This window comes from Scyliorhinus canicula, chromosome 7 (genome assembly GCF_902713615.1).
Source record: "Scyliorhinus canicula chromosome 7, sScyCan1.1, whole genome shotgun sequence".
NCBI lineage: Eukaryota > Metazoa > Chordata > Chondrichthyes > Carcharhiniformes > Scyliorhinidae > Scyliorhinus > Scyliorhinus canicula.
In genome coordinates this window covers 183,499,611-183,517,120 of record NC_052152.1, presented here as the reverse complement: position 1 = coordinate 183,517,120, position 17,510 = coordinate 183,499,611, and the positions used below count along the sequence as shown (strand labels likewise).

The window sequence follows — 17,510 nt, the reverse complement described above, 5'->3', positions numbered from 1 at the left end:
GGGCCGAATGGCCTCCTTTTGCACTGTAAATTCTATGATTCTATAAGCGACTTCCTCTGCAAGGAGGCCCCATCGTTCCCTCGGTTACCCAGCAACACACCGACTGATATCACCGGATGTGTTAGGGGAGGGAAAGTGTACAGATCTACGTGGATGACTGCTAGAAGAGGTAAAGGCCCTACTGTTCAAAATGAGAGAGAAGTGGGAGGAAGAACTCGGCCTCGGTCCAGGGGAGGAATCTGGAGCGAGTTCTTGCACAGGTTGAACTCCACCTCATGCGTGAGCCGGAGCGTGATGCAACTGAAGACGGTGCACAAGGCACACCTGATCAGGACATGCATGAGCGGGTTCCTCCACGGGGTGGAAGACAGTTGCGAACGATATGGGTGGTGGGGGGGTCCGTCCAACCACTCCCACGTGTTATGGTCCTGCCCAAGACTGATGGGATTCTGGACCACATACTTTGAGGCCATTTCCAAGGTCGTAGGGGTTAAGATGAAGAAGCCATGCCCATTGATGGCGATCTTCGAGGTGTCGGACCAATCATAACTCTGAGAGGAGGGGAGCAGACATCCTTGGCCTTGCCTCCCTGAAAGCCTGGCAATGACTCCTACATGGATGGAGATCAGCAGTGCAACCTAAGGTCTCAGACTGGCTGGTCGACCTAGTGGAATTCCTGAGGCTAGAAACGATCAAATTTCCCACCGGGGGTCGGATGAAGGGTTCCACGAGGGAGTGGAGGGCAGCATTCACACTACTTAAAAACAAGTTGTTTGCAGTACATCTGTTGTATGGGTGCTCACGAGCTATTTCACTGTTATGATGTTCTGCAACTTGTTGAATAAAAATATATTTTAAAAAATGTATATTAAAACAGCTAAACAATTCCCTTTTGTTTGTTGAAATTTTACCTTGCAACTATAGCAGGGTACAAATTATAAGCTGCGAATCTTCGATAACTGCTTTCCTCACTGTGCTCTAACATAGCGGTTAATCTTTACATGGACAAAATAAAACAGGAAATGCTGGAAAACCTCAGCAGGTCTGGCAGCATCTGAGGAAGGAGAAACCGGGTTCATGTTTTGAGTCCGTATTACAACTTCAAGCCATACAGGCTCAAAACGTTAACTCTGCTTCTCACTTCAGAGATGCTACCAGACCTGCTGAGATTTTCCAGCAGCGTCCATTATTTACTTGAACAATATTGATTGCAGTATCTACTCCCATGACGCCGACACACAGTCTTTATCTGTAGCAGTTACAAAACTAAGACTAAACGTGTTCCATGTTTAACCAGATGTTCCACTTTCTGCAGTTGCTACTAGAGTTTCTCCGCAAAGTGATTGATAAAGAGAAGAAAAACAAGATGAATCTCTGGAACGTTTCCACAATCATCGCCCCTAACCTCTTCATGCACAAAGGAATTCCAAACAAAATTCCTGATGGCAATCAGAAGCAGCAGGCAGAAAAAGCTGCAAATGTTGTTCGAATGCTGATCCACTATCAAGACCTTCTCTGGACTGTATGTTGACTTTTAGAACACTAAAATGAAAATGTATTTGCTCACACAAGTTGGTTGTGTAGCACCCATATTATTGCCACTACTAATGTTTTTTTGGCTCCCAAAGCGGTTTCCATGGTAACCAGGAAATCTTGTAATCCTGTGCACAGGACGCCATTTTGTAAAGCAGGCTCCGAGTGATTGGCAGAAGTTTGCAGAGTAGACAGATTGTGATGTCAGTCAGTGCATCTATTTGTTGTGGTCTGGCTCACTTGCACTGAGGGAGATGACGGATAGATAGTCTTGCAGGATGGCCTCAACTAGCTCTTGCCCCAAAAAGCCAGCTTCGGAGTGGGCATCTTAGTCTGGGCTGGTTGGCTGACCGGGAACAGCAAGGACTCGAGCAGAATGGCAGTGGTGGGAGGACACATGCACTCATCCTGAGGTGGCATAGCAGGTTTGTGCTCCCAAGAAACCTCTGTCACTCCCCTGGGTTGTATCTCTGCCATCTGACACCATGACATCCTGCAAGTCTTTTTGTCTGCTGGTATCCACTGAGCTTCACCTAAAGCAGTTTGAGCTTGTGTGGCAGTGAGCTGAATTTGTTTGATTGAGCTTCTTCCTTCCTCCAGACATTGGGTGGCATCTGCCTGTGTTGCAATGGAAGCTGAAACGTTGGTAATCAGATGTTGCATCTTTGTTGACTCTTAAGTGTTCCTATAGAGTTGGCCACCACAATCATTCTGCACAAGATTCATCTTTAAGTTTTGTGCAAAGCCCTGTGCCAGTTTGATGTCAGGCTCATCCATGCATTTTCACAGTGACCACAGGCTCTTGGGCAGGCCTGCAGAGGTACCAGGCATTTCATTCTGTTTACCTTTCCCTGTCAGTCACCTCATTGAAGCCCTCAACTGAGTCCTCTGCAGAAGAACACGTGTGCGATTTGCCCACTGGCGATCTGATGCCTGCACTCCCCATGGCCCCTCCCCTGGCTGACTCGTGCCCTGTAGCATATCGTATGCAGATCCTGCCTGTAAACTATTATCAAAAGTACACACAATATCAGCACCTGAACTAATGGCTGTAAGCGTGAGATCGAGTCTTTTGTCATCATCATCAAAGTTTTCCTGCTCTTCCACCTCTTTCTCTTCCATTATTGGGTGCAGGTCTCGGGTCTCTAAAAGCAGGGTTGTGGTGAGGGGAGATGAAAGCAAAAAGAGCACGCTGACAGTGCAGCTTGTCAGTCAGTGGAGAGAGTGGAATGAGGGAAATTGGGATGTGAGAAGGAGGATTAGATATGAGCACATGGTCATCTTTGGTTTTGTTCCTGCCGTTATGCACGCCAGTCGGTCATGGCTGCTCCATTAATGACACCATCTCTGCCATGGATGTTAAGGCCTTGCCTATTTCTCATCTTTAGGTTCTGCTGCATCTTATTCCAGGCTACCTTATCCTGCAAGAGAGGACAGAGTATGCACCACACTTAGTGACATTCCGTTTGTGCAATGTGCCTGCCATGTTTGAATAGCTGGCATTGTGTGCCAGCTGTGAGACATGGGTGTCAGGCTGGCAGCAGTGTTAAATTTGTGAGGGTGAAACAACAAAGGTAAAGTTTGGGAATCGTGATTAATAAGAGATTGTTGGTAGCTAAGTGATGTTGGTGGTGAATTAGGCAGCGTGTGAGGCGAGTGATTAGGTTTTAAATGTATAGCATTTGAATATGAATTCACTTCATTCATGTGAGGTCATTACATTTTTTGTTGCTGCAACCAGGTCCTCTAAGGTACTGCTTCCATTGACTGCATCAGCTATCTGCTCTCACGCGTGTCTGTGGAGGACACCTCTCATCACACCCTGCACCAGGGCTGTGGCAGAGAACCCTGGCATAGGCAGAATACACCTCCCCTTTGAGAAGTGGAGCTGCTTTTAAGTAGTGTAGGCTAGCTTGAAGTGGCCCGAGCCTCCCCTGAGCTTGAATACGCTGCTGAAGCACACCACCACTAGAGAGCATGGTTAGCACTACAAAAACGGACAGCACAAAGTTTGAGCTCTGCCCGCAATGGAAGAAGTGGGATTAAGTCAATCATGTACCGTCATCCCTGCACCTAGTTTCTGGTGCTACCAAATTTTCCACCTCCATCTCCTCACTATGCACCCACCCCCCCCCTCACACCCCATTTTATCTTCCAGTCCCACTGCTGTCAAACAGGGTTTTCCGTTGTTTGCACACTCCACCGGCAGGGACTGGCAGATCCTGCGGGTGGGTATGGTGGGAAAATCCCACCACCTATTTTGGTTATGGGTACTTACTGCTAAAGGTGTACAGAAGTAAAACTGAGAGGTTAATACAGACACACATTGATGCCTTTTGTGGTACTGGACAATTGTTTCAAAATTCCACTACGACACTTGCATGGAGAATTTCAAACATCGCTCAAATAAAAGCCTCCAGAACACTTCATAAAGTGGAGTTTAAATTGCAGGTTCAATTAGAACTTACCACCCAGACACTGACCTCTGCACAGGAATATGTGGGCACAATGTACAACTCCTTCCTGAGCTAGGCAACACAAATAAAGTCTTGCTGGCTGTAAATCAATCTCAAGTGAATAGCAACAAGTATAAGTGCAGCTTAAAGACCACAGATATACATTATTTTCTAGATGATTGGAAAGCACTGCAAATTTAACTGGTGTTGACCTTATTTTTTTTTAAAAATAGATACATTCAGATTAAAATCTATGATTTAAACAGAAATATTAATCAGTATTGTTCGGAATTTCCTCAATCAAAATTTTTCCGCTACGACAAATTTTAAATGATAAAACTCTCACTCAATTCTTTTTGTGTTGTAGATTCCATGTTTCCTTGTGGCGCAGGTGAGAAAACTGAATGATAACAGCAATAAGAAGTCTGAGAATCGTCTAAAGTACCTGCTGAAGAAGATTCACACAGACAAACATGACAAGCCACACGTAGAGGTGCGTGTGCAGTTCAACTTTGCATTCCAGTTTACATTTCCTGGTTGAAACGTTGCTGAAGAAGAAAGTTTTACATTGTGTGTGCTCCCTCATATAGGGCGGGATTCTATCAGCCCGGGGCCGGAGAATCCCCGCGACCAGCGCAAATTGTACCATGCCACCCCGATGCTGACACACGATGGCGCCACTAGCACCGCTGTGGTTGGCGACCCCCTGCCCATTCTCAGCTCAGCATGGGCCGAGCGTGTGTCGTAAAAGAAACCCGAGTCCCGCTGGCGCCATCCACACCTGCTGTCAGCCGGCAGGAACTCGGCGTGGAAGGGTCCGGGGGGGGGGAAGCCTGATGTGCGATCGGGGCCCACTGATCGGCGGGCCGGTCACCCTGTCTGGGGGGGGGCTCCTTCCTTCCGCGCCAGCCCCTGTTGCCCCCCGCCATGTTGCGTCGGGGCCGGCGCATTGAAAGGTGCAACTGTGCATGCGCGTGTTGGTGCAACTGCGCATGCGCAGATCCTGCGGCTCCCAGTTCATGACAGGATCAGCAGCTGGAGCGGCATGAACCGCTCTAGTGCCGTGCTATTGCTGATCCTGAGGCTGTGTTGACGCTGTCGAGAAACGCGACAGCGTTTTCCGACAGTGTCAACACTTAGAACATAGATAGACATAGAACAGTACAGCACAGAACAGGCCCTTCGGCCCTCCATGTTGTGCCGAGCAATGATCACCCTACTCAAACCCACGTATTCACCCTATACCCGTAACCCAACAACCCCCCCTTAACCTTACATAGAATATAGAACTTAGCCTCAGGATCACAGAATCCCGCCCATAGTGTATCCAAATGTCATCTTTTTGGAACCTGAGGAGAAATTTTAAGGTTTGCTCAAACATTAGCGACCCGAGACATGAAAACACGTGAGCCTGGATGTGGCTACCAGTGACAGCGATCCCAAGTGTGGGCCTCGCCAAGCTTGGTAGGGTCAGGATATGGTCACTTCATTTTAAAAAGATGGGTACTGTCTGCACCCCAAAGGACCACATCGTAAACATCTGCTGCTTGAAGAGGATACAAGCCACAGTGTGTACTTGGAACAGAGGACATGAGCTCCCCTCCAGAAAATTACCCCTCAGCCTCTCTAAGAAGGTGGTCAAAGATCCATTGAAATTGTTCACTTAAGATTCTCTAGTTCACTATATTGCCCAACCACCTTGGCAGCTGCATTTATCTTCATTTGAAATACCGACCACCAATGCACAATCTAGCACAGCTCAGCATTGCTGCCTCACAGCGCCAGGGTCCCGGGTTCGATTCCAGCCTTGGTCGACTGTGTGGAGTTTGTCTGTTCTCCCCGTGTCTGTCTACGATTCCTCCAGATGGTCTCGTTTCCTCTCACAGTCCAAAGATGTGCAGGTTAGGTGGATTGGCTTTTCACAGAACTTCATTTGAAGCCTACTTGTGACAATAAGCGATTTTCATTTCATTTCATTGGCCATGCTAATATTGCCCCCTAGTGTCCAAAGATGTGCAGGTTAGATGGGATTATGGGAATAGGACAGGGGAGTGAGCCTAGGTAGGGTGCTTTTTCAGAGGGTCTGTGCAGACTCGATGGACCGAATGGCCTCCTTCTGCACTGTGGAGATTCTATAGAAAGACCCATGGAAATAGAGGGCACAGCTTAATTTCCAGCCCTCCTCCTAGTTATTGCAAGGCGTGCAGTACACATGGTAGAAAAAACAATGGTTTTTGCTTATGTTGACTTGAGTTTCCAGTTGGAAGATGTCAATTCTATCGATATACTGATGAGGTCAATTCATAGCCAGCAGTCATTGAGAAAATATGGAATTGATGTACTTCTCAATGCTGGATTGCTGTCTCAAAGTATTGAAATTCTGTGTGTCCCTCGTCACATTTGTAAACTGACTTGTACTGGCTATTACCGTAAATATGTATTTACTTGTGTATAACAAGTTAGCAGCAATATAGCTGTTTAGATAGTTAAATGAAATTAGGTGTCTTTCTCTCTTAGCAACAGCTGAACAAAGTGATAAAAATTCAAGCCCCCCAGTTATTGAAGGACACTATGGAGGTTCAGCTGAATTCTAATATTACAATTGGAGACATTGTTGCTCAGTTTCAGAAACAATTAAATTGCAATAATTGGGATGCCGCCACTGATGATTTCACAAAAAGGTAATTGATTTTTTCACATTTCACCTATATTCCTGTTTCTGCATTTTGTTGAGTTAAAGTGGATTATACCATTTGCACAACTGCTTGGATTTTGCGATCATTGTTGAAGGAACGGAATTTGTCCTTCACTAAGCTTACCGACGCCCAGAGATATATTACATGCTGTTGAGCAGATACTTGCTCTCTATAGTGGGGGAGAAGGTCTCGTCCAATTTAATTTAAAAAAAAAAATAAATTTAGATTACCCAATTATTTTTTCTATTAAGGGGCAATTTAGCGTGGCCAATCCACGTACTCTGCACATTTTTGGGTTGTGGGGCAAAACCCACGCAGACACGGGGAGAATGTGCAAACTCCACACGGACAGTGACCCAGAGCCGGGATCGAACCTGGGACCTCAGCGCCGTGAGGCGGTTGTGCTAACCACTAGGCCACCGTGCTGCCCTAGGTCTCGTCCAATTTGATGCTCCCAAAAGGGGATCCTCAATGACTGTGAGCAGGGTAAGAAACAGACGAGCACTTCAACCAAACTGAAGAACGTTCACTCAGAGATGCAGTGTCCAAAACCTGGAATATAAAACTGGAATTAAATCCTGTACAGAAGGCAAAATAAAGATTGGGAAGGAAAGATGGAATTTAGAAATGATAAAAGGGACACATTTGTTTTGAATGTTTTTAAAAATCGTCAATACCAATTAAATTCTGAAGAATTGCAATTGGCGAAGATTGTTGCAATGTAGTCTTTGGGGATACTGTTTATCTTGGACTGCAGCTTACAGAATTCTTTGGTTAACTATACATTTGTAGAAGCTGGATGTTGCCGTCTGACTAACCTGTGATAACGGTGAGTGTTGTTGGCCTCAACGTTATTATCAATAATATTCAAAATAATATCGTCACTATAATATTTCATCACCCGAGGACCGAAAATACAAACATTGTTTCTACTACTGGAGAGTAACAGAGGAGTCACCATGGCAACACAGAAGCAATTTGTATGAATTCTTGCAGCTGTTTCGAGGGTGTCAGAATGTAGATCGTGATTGAACATCTCTTCCAAATCCCAATGCGGTTTCAAAACCAGAAGATGTACAACTGACCTGATCTTTTCAGTCTGGCAGCTGCAAGATAAATGTTATGTACTAAAGATTCCACTATGTATTGCCTCCATCAATCTCACCAAATCATTCAATCGTGTGAGCTGAGGCGGTCTATTTAAGCTGCTGGAGAAAATAGGTTGCTTGCCAAAGCTGCTCGATGTGATCTCCTCTTGCCATGACAACATGATGAGTAGGTCAGCTTTGATAGTGCAACATTGGAACCCTTTTTAATCTGTAGTGGGTTCAAACGGGGTTGTGTTCTAGCATCAACTCTCTCTGGCACATTGTTCTCTTTGCTGCTGTCGTATGCCTTCAGGTTGCCTATCCAAGGTGTCTACTTGCATGACAGAACTGACCAAAAGCTTTTCAGCCTTGCTTGCCTGAGATCCAAGACAAAGATGCGCCAAGCCATCATCAGAGCTGTGGTACTTTGACGATACTGCACAAACATTCCTTACTGAGGAACTCCTGCAGCTGCAAATGGACTGACTCTCTCATCCTCGATAAAGAGTTTGGTTCGACCATCAGCACCAAGAAGGTGTGGTAACACAGTGGTTAGCACAGTTGCTTCACAATGCCAATGTCCCAGGTTCGACTCCCGGCTTGGATCACTGTCTGTGTGGAGTCTTCCACGTTCTCCCTCTGTGTGGGTTTCCTCTGGATGCTCCGGTTTCTTCCCACAGGTCCCGAAAGACGTGCTGTTAGGTCATTTGGACATCCTGAATTCTCCCGCTGTGTACCCGAAGAGGCGCTGGAGTGTGGCGACTAGGGGATTTTCACAGTAACTTTATTGCAGTGTTAATGCTGAAATCAACACATGCATCACAAAAGCTGTAGCAGTCATTGCCAAGCTGAATGAGAGTGTGGAGGAACAACCTGACACAGAAGGTGCACAATTTCACAGGCCTCTCTTTTCTCTGGGTTCTCTTCTTGAACAGCCGAGGCTTTCCTGTTTGCTCGCCTTTTCCAATGCCTTTCCCAACAGTCAGCCTCCAGAGGTCATGGCTGCGACTCAAGTAAGTCTTACTGCCCTGCAGTGGTGAGACCTAGACAAGACTTTCTAGGAGAAAAGACTGAACAGTTTACACCTTCTCTATTTGATACCTCTGAATCTCTTGGCAGGGAAAAGTCACTAAAAGTCGTAACACCTCAAGTGTGCTAATTTCATTAGCATACACACATTGCCAAACCAACAATGTTTGCTCTGACGTGGCCACATTCACCAGTTGAATGATGGCCATATACCCTTCAGTGCAGTGAATTGATCACTGGGTCACGATTTTCAGTGTGCCCATAGCTCTGCTACAAGGATACCTGCAAGCAAGATGTGAAGATGGCAGACATTGATACTGACAACTGGGAGACAGTCATTGATAGCCAAGAAGAAAACCCAGAGAAAAGAGAGGCCTGTGAAATTGTGCATCTTCTTGGCCCCATAGTCTTCCTCTGCTCTGTTATAATGCCAGCAAAACAGAGTTTGGAGCTCAATACTCCAGCTAATCCCTTCACTTAGCCTCGCAACTCATCTTCAGTAGTTGGAGGGACCATCTATCAGTGCTGTTTTAAAGCATCACCAGCCACTTGCTGTCTGATTTCTTCTGGCTGTTGCTTCAAATCTACAAGTGTCAGGAGCTTTCTTTAATTGTATAAAGTTGCAAAAGTTGACGGGTAGTGATGTAGAAAGTCCTGAATAGGTTTTAGCCAACTGCAAGGCTTCTGCACGAACCAGTTGCTTTCTGACATCGCTGCACCTAGTAGGCATTCCCTTTGGAATACAAAATAACTTGGAAAATTAACAGAGGGAATGAAAGGCAGGAGGAGCTGGAGAAGGGTTTCCAGCAGGAAACCATTTCTGATCAGGGTGCTCGGGGAATAATTCCCCCAGCTGTACATCAGCAAAGAGTAGTGTGTGAAACTGCTATACTTCATTAATGAAATCCTAACTGAAATCTGCCATTGTTGAAGCCATAACTGCAACAACCGAGCAGGGCAAGGACCACATTGCTGTGGCTATAAGGGTAACCACTGCGATTTCCTACACATATGGATTCTTCAGGGATGGAACTGGAGATTTTGCAACACATCCCTTTTGCATGCAATTAAAGCACGTTGACTGAACGTAGATCATAAAACAGAATTCATTATTTCAGTGGCATGAAGTCTTTATAAACATTAATGAATAAAGTTAATTCCGAGAAACAAACCATTTCCAAAGGATATTCGCAACTGATGTGCGAGATTCCCCAGAAGACTCATCGAGAGCTTAACCCCCGATCGCGGATCAGTCAGGGAGCAGAGTTCAGTTGGTGGAGCTCCAGATGCTAATTCCTCGTGACCTGTGAACCAGATTCCCTTGTCTCCTAGACCAGAGGGCAACCTTCCCTTCCTTGGGGCTTCTCGGACTCTGACTGCTGTCCAGTTGGTCCGCCCAGGTTTCCAGAAGTTCCCTGCTTGCTCCAAACCAATTCCCAGTTCTCTAGCCACCATCAAGAGTTTCAGGCTGCCCTGGCCATTGCATTGACTCTTCCCACGCCCTGTAGGTCCAGATTCCCTTTCTCCACTGCTTCCAGAACCGTACCCAAGCCACAATGCCAGCTCCCTTTTAAGAGATGCATGATCAGTGCAGGCCAGTTTCAAGTGGTAGCCACATACAGTATTGATCTTGTACTGTTATGTTCAGCCATTGAACAACAAGTTGAGCTGAAATCATTGTTGAAATCACTGAAATGAGTTGACAGCATGAAGTTAGCGTGTTGCATGCATTGAAATCGATAGGCATGTGTTAATTACACAGCAAAATCACCTAATCAGGGCAGCACAGTGGCACAGTGGGTTAGCCCAGCAGCCTCACGGCGCCGAGGTCCCAGGTTCGATCCCGGCTCTGGGTCACTGTCCGTGTGGAGTTTGCACATTCTTCCCGTGTTTCTGTGGGTTTCGCCCCCACAACCCAAATATATGCAAGGTAGGTGGATTGGCCACGCTAAAATTGCCCCTTAATTGGAAAAAAAATGAATTAGGTACTAATCCGTTTTCAGGTGCTGAGTGTCCAAAATGCTGTGGTGGTGATTTTCAACTGGGTTCTCAACAAAAAGTGGTAGCCATGATGTGGAGATGCCGGCGTTGGACTGGGGTGAGCACAGTAAGAAGTCTTACAACACCAGGTTAAAGTCCAACAGGTTTGTTTCAAACACGAGCTTTCGGAGCACGGATTCACCTGAAGAAGGAGCCGTGCTCCGAAAGCTCGTGTTTGAAACAAACCTGTTGGACTTTAACCTGGTGTTGTAAGACTTCTTACTGAACAAAAAAGTGGACAGTCGCAATTGAAAATCAGTGTGGAGTGGTTCTGAGTGCAGATTGGGGAAATGCGTATGATGAATAAATGTATATGTGTTAAGTTCATTCAGCTCCGGGGGAGCGGTGGCATAGTGGTATTGTCACTAATAATCCAGAGACCCAGGATAATGATCTGGGGGCCCAGGTTCGAATCCCACCACAGCAGGTGATGGAATTTAAACTCAATAAAATATCTGGAATTAAATGTCTAATGATGACCATTAAACCATTGTCGATTGTTGGAAAAACCCATCTGGTTCGCTAATGTCCTTTAGGGAAGGAAATCTGCCATCCTTACCTGGTCTGGCCTACATGTGACTCCTCAAAGGCAATAAGAGTTGGGCAATAAATGCTGGCACAGCCTGCGACACCCACTCCCCATGAATAATTTTTAAAACAATGTCTCAAAATAACATGTAATCACCGTATCACACCTAGACAGTTCAATCTAGTCAGAATCACAAAATGCTGCTGCTGTTGCACAAGTTTGAAATAACACTGCCTCAATCACATTAACGAGGCCACAGTGTTGGTACTCAATTGGCGTTCCAGCTTCATCTAGTTTTGGAGCATTATTATTTAATCACTTGTCATCTGAAGGTGCTCTGGATGTCAGAAGAAACCAGAGCAGCAGATATATATGCAGGAGCATCACATGGCTACACAAATGTCTATCAGAACCTACCAGCCCCTCAGTTTAGACATGTGCCAGTAAGTCTGGACAAGATAATCTAATGCCATTGTGATGTTCTGACCCACATTGAGATTTAGGTCAGTGTGTAATTTTTAACTCTTCTGCGGGAACCAGTACATTTGCCATGAACGTGACTCAGTGGAGGTGGCACAAAGCATTGAAGTGTTGACCCAAGTGTTAATGTTTTAACTTTCATTATACATTTTTTACTGCTGGGAAATGTTGTTTCAGTATGGAATCATTGTATGATCAGAACTTAAGTAGATTTTATTTTCAGTCATGAATCATTGTCGTTGAAACGTAACAATCCAATATTAGTGAGCCTTATATTATTTTCTGTTTAGAAACAACAATTCCACAGATGGCTCAGAGTTCTGCTTGTATGAAGTGGGTGGTAATATAGGTGAGTAATGCATCAATATTATTTTAAATATCAACATTTTGATGCCATTCTCAGTTAAAATGGATGAAGCCACTGGGTGGGATTTTCCACGCCCCCCCCCCCCCCCCCCCCGGCAACGTTTTTTCCATTGTTCACACAGTTGCCATTAGGAAGCCCATGTTGGGTTGTCGCCATTGGTGAGACTGGAAGATCCCAATGGTGAGAATGGTTAAAAAAAATTGACCACTGACTATTAAAGTAGTGGGAAACAAATTTAATTCTGCCACAATATTTGAAATGATCATTATGTAGGCAGCCCAAGCAACACAAACATCAAACGCAGGGTATCATTGAAATTCTTGATTGTATTGGTATACAGGGCAAAACACAACGAACAAACTGAAACCAAAAAAGAAAGTGCTGGAAATTTTCAGCTGGTCTGGCAGCATCTGTAGGGAGAGAAAAGAGCGAACCTTTCGATTCCAAATGACCCTTTGTCAAAGTCATCTGAACGTGAAAGGTTAGCTCTTTTCTTTCCCTACAGATGCTGCCAGGCCTGCTGAGATTTTCCAGCATTTTCTCTTTTGGTTTCAGATTCCAGCATCCGGAGTCATTTTCTTTTAACAACTAACAAACTAATACCTACCTATGTTATGATCCTATAGCAAATGATAACTTAGAAAAGAGATATTTGATTCCCACTGACCGATTCAAAGGAATCACACATCATTTCTGGTTTTGAGACTTTTACTGTGACATACAAACTAAATGCAACATCAACTAAATATTACGTAAGAGGAAAATAACTACTTTAAAATACAGAAAAGGTATCTCTTAATAATGTATTAATACATCCAATAAGCCCAGGCCATATTTCTATTTCATAGCACGCTTCCCACAGATTTGCAGTCTTTCAGGAAACAATCCAGGGTCACTTCCAATAGGTTCTTGTCTCCCATCTTACAGAGTTATGTTCAGCGACCAACCAAGGTTCTCGCTCTCAGTCATCTGAGAATTCCTGCACTGGCTCTCAACCAAAAGGCTCCCTCTGGTGATTTCTCCCCGGGGTTTTGCTGGGACAAATCTTCAGGGGTCCTTAAATAACTGTGAATTCCTTCTCTCTGACCAGTGTGCAGGCTTTCCCGCATTCGAACTGGTAAGGCAGTCTTACTTTCTTCTCTGCAGACTATAACAACTGTTGTTTCTCTCGCTCTCACTCTCTCTCGCTCTCGCACCCCCTCCTCCCATCTCCATGGTAACTAGGCCACCCAGGTTTATCGTCAGGGCGAACTCCGAGCAGGTCACATGACTTCCTTCATTTCTCCATTTTAGCTCAAATTAAAGAAACCGTCTAAAACATAACCCTCTTAAAATAGCCTTGCATTCATAACGACTAATAAAACAGCTTATAGCTGCAATACAGAAGTGATGGTTTAGCACCAAAATCCTCCATTATAGTAAGAAGCATTTGTTTTAACAGAATACCATATCTTGTCAATGAAACATTGCTGCATAATGGTTCATACAATGGCTTTTAAATTTTGGATGTCCAGTCATTCAGCAAAAGTAGCCTGCTGCTGACACAAATCCTAAAAATGGCTGTATTTTTCCACTGGCGTCAGTACCCTGATATTGGCACCAAATTACCACAAATCCCCACTTGCCGACAAAGGCACTAGCTCAGCAATTTTCATCCAATTAAGGGGGAGGCAGTGGTTTGTGTTGTGGTATTGTCACTGGAGTAACAATCCAGAGACCCAGGGTAATTTCCTAGGGACCTGGTTTCGAATCCCGCCATGGCGGATGATGAAATGTGAATTCAATAAAAATCTGGAATTAAAAGACTAATGATGACCATGAAACTATTAAAATAATAAAAGCAAATCACTGTGGATGTTGGAATCTGAAACCAAAAAGAAAATGCTGGAAAATCTCAGCAGGTGTGGCAGCATCTGTCGGGAGAGAAAAGAGCTAACATTGCGAGTCCAGATGACCCTTTGTCAAAGCTCATGAAACTGTTGCCGACAAAGATCCATCTGGTTCACTAATGTTCTTCAGGTGAGGATACCTGCCACCCTTACCTGGTCTGGTCCACATATGACTCCAGATTCAAAGCAATGTGGTTGACTCCAATGATTCTGTCAAAATGTAATTTCACAGTCTGGTGTGGTCACCTTATCAATTGTGATCTTCATGTCAGTTGCCTCTTTGGATAGCCAAAAAAACAAAATCAAGAATTTCCACTTTCACAGGATCAATCTAATGTGTTATATAATTTTTATTTGTACTTTTTTTTTGCCTGAGCTTGCATGACGGGAATGGTTAATGATCTGTCCTGTGGAGATGTAACTTGGTGCTGTCCTTATCTGGAATTGAACACCGCTGATTAGTGATCAGGGGCTGGATTCTCCCCTACCCGGCGTGACGGAGGGTGCCGGCGTAGGGGAGTGGCGCCAACCACTCGGGTCGGGCCTCCCCAAAGGTGGGGAATTCTCCCCACCTTTGGGGGCCAGGCCCACGCCGGAGCCGTTGGCACCAGAAGACTGGCGCAAAAAACCGGCGCCCCCGGCAGCGGGGCTGGCCGAAAGGCTTTCGCTGGTCGGCGCATGCGCCGGCGGTGACGTCAGCTGCTGCTGACGTCACCACCGGCACATGCGCGATGTGGGTTTCTCTTCCGCTTCCGCCATGGCGGAGGCCGTGGCGGCCGCGGAAGGAGAAAGAGTGCCCCCAGGGCACTGGCCCGGTGTCTGAGCGGGGGGCCCCGATCGCGGGCCAGGCCACTGTGAGGGCACCCTCCGGGGTCCGATCGCCCCCCGCCCCCCTAGGACCCCGGGGGCCTGCTCGCGCCGCTGAGCCCGCCGTTACAGAGGTGGTTCAAACCTTGGCGGCGGGAGAGGCCTCCCAGCGGCGGGACTTCGGCCCATCCGGGCCGGAGAATCACAGCAGGGGCCTCGCTGATCGGAGTGGTGAGATTCCCGTCACTTCCCGGGTGGCGGAGAATCTCTGCCACGGCGGGGGTGGGATTTTAGGCGGCCCCAGGCGATTCTCCTACCCTGCTGGGGGTCGGAGAATTTCGCCCCAGGAGTGCAATTTATTTTCCCATCTCAGCCTGCGATCACCCCCTCACCTGTGGCCTGCAGAGGTGAGCTGAGCACCGATATGGACAGATTTTTCCATGTCTCTGGTGCCTAATGCTGTAAAAGTGCACTGAGCCATTTTGGAAACTTCAAAACTTTAATGTAAAAAGAAAAAAAAATCCTGTGCTTCGTTAGTTATTTTGATTTTCATTTCAACAGGCGAACGCTGTCTCGATCCGGACACACATGTGTTGGAACTGCACAGGATTAACCCTCAGGCTGAGTGGGTCATCAGACCGCGAGCAGCTTTGTCAAAAGAAAGCTAAACCTTTGTGAACATTCATTACCTAAATCCACAGCATAATATCTGTACTTTGGTTTATTGTTAAAAAGTTTGTGACCTCTCAAAACTAAAGGAAAAATGCTGAGGTACTTTTTCCAAGGCACAACCGAGAGAGAACTTTCCCATTAGACAAGGGACATTTACCACTACTTAAAGGTAAAATCAAATCAGCTTTTAACTTACTGGTGTGTTGGCATGTGGATTTGAGAACTTGAATTTTATACAAAATTTGTATTTAACCATGCCTATTTTATTGAGACATGTTCAGGAAGCACTGCCAAATATTTGCAAAGAATATTGTGGAAAAGTCACACTAGTCTCCTTTATCACTGTACATAATATATTTTCTTGGAATGTTTTGAAACCCTTTTTTTTTGTGTTGCATGGGACTCTTGTGCCACCTTGGAACTCCTTGGAGAAAAAGAATGTGTAAGGTGGGGGAAAAAGCAGCAAAACCTGAAAGAAAAATAAACTTGGCTTGTGCCAAATCTCACACAATCCATTATTTATTGAAGGGCCAGAGCAGCAGAAAGAAGAATGGACGTGAATCTGTGCCTCCGGTTTATTTGTCGTGAAGCAATATGTGAATGTCTGTGTCAAACTCCTCGGGAGTTACAAGATCTTCAGTGGGGACAAATAACTATGATTGTGTCTAGCACTTTAGGGCTTGGGTACAGAGAATGTGACACAATCAAAGATAGAAATGCAGTAGCTTGCAGGAATTATTACAGACAATAATATTTGAAACCTGTGTGGTGTGTATTTGTCAGCTTTGAGTCCCCAGCCTGCTTATAGTTGCTGATTAGCATTTACTGTTGTATAATGTTAATAGATTTACATTTTGAACTTTTTTTCTACATATGGCTACAATTAGAATTTTTTATATTCTAACAGTTTGTTTAAATAACCATCTCAATCTGCTGTTTGTGTCATCCTGTGAATTGGTAAAGTTATTTTTAAGAGGATTAAAGAATGTGTTCTTTACATTATTTTGGAATATTTCTAATTGTATCAAATCTTTCCAACTTTTGTGGAATCATTGCACTATTTAATAACGTTAAGTTTAGGAGACTTGGTTTAAGCACTGGTCATAAAGCTGACTTCTTAGAATTACTATTATTCAAATTCACCCAATACTGTATTGTTGAAAAATTCAAGGTGACTGGGAGTACAGATTGTATGTTCAAAACGAAGCAATTTCTACATAAGAGTCATGGATACAATTGCAACCAATATTTACAGTTGAACTGAATGTCTCTTTACATTCGTAAAGAGCAGTGAAAATATGAAATTAATTTGTGACTGCAGAACATATGGGGCGCAATTCTCCGACCCCCAGCAGGGTCGGAGAATCGCCCGGGGCCGCTAAAAATCCCGCCCCCGCCATGTCCAGAATTCCCCCACCTGCAAAAAGTCCGCGTGCCGCCAATCCCGCCGCCCGCCTCGGAGAATGGCGAGGGCCGGCGGGAGGCTATGCGTTTCTGTGCTGCCGTTATTCTCCGGCCCGGATGAGCCGAAGTCCCGCCGCTGAGAGGCCTCTCCCGCCGCCGTGGTTTGAACTGCCTCCGTGGTTTGAACCACCTCTGTGCTGGCGGGATCGGCGGCGCGAGCGGGCCCCCGGAGTCCTGGGGGGGGGTGCGGGCGATCGGACCCCGGGGGTGCCCCCACGGTGGCCAGGCCCGCGATCGGGGCCCACCGATTGGCGGGCGGGCCAGTGCCGTTGGGGCACTCTTTGAGAATCCCCCAGCGCGCATGCGCCGGTGTTGGCGTCAGCTACCGGCGCATGCGCGAACCGGCGAAGGCCTTTCGGTCAGCCCCGGCGCCGGGCGTGGCCGTCAAAGGCCGTTGTTGCCGGTTTTGGCGCCAGTCGGTGTGGTGCCAACTGCTCCAGTGCGGGCCTAGCCCCTCAAT

At 45.9% G+C, this 17,510-nt stretch overlaps 1 protein-coding gene across 4 annotated transcripts in view; it reads left to right on the top strand.

The window, feature by feature from the left end:
- LOC119969607 (rho GTPase-activating protein 18) overlaps positions 1 to 16,588 on the top strand; it is a 169,199-nt gene extending 152,611 nt beyond the window's left edge. For 2 of the 4 annotated variants that reach the window (XM_038803443.1, XM_038803441.1), the window contains 5 exons: positions 1,316 to 1,522; positions 4,357 to 4,482; positions 6,507 to 6,670; positions 12,142 to 12,200; positions 15,476 to 16,588. In XM_038803443.1, coding sequence (XP_038659371.1) covers positions 1,316 to 1,522; positions 4,357 to 4,482; positions 6,507 to 6,670; positions 12,142 to 12,200; positions 15,476 to 15,582 — 663 coding nt within the window. In that variant the 3' untranslated portion in view covers positions 15,583 to 16,588. The remainder of the gene's footprint in view (positions 1 to 1,315; positions 1,523 to 4,356; positions 4,483 to 6,506; positions 6,671 to 12,141; positions 12,201 to 15,475) is intronic. The other 2 variants (XM_038803442.1, XM_038803445.1) reach the window with 2 other exon arrangements.
- Positions 16,589 to 17,510: the final 922 nt, after the last annotated feature.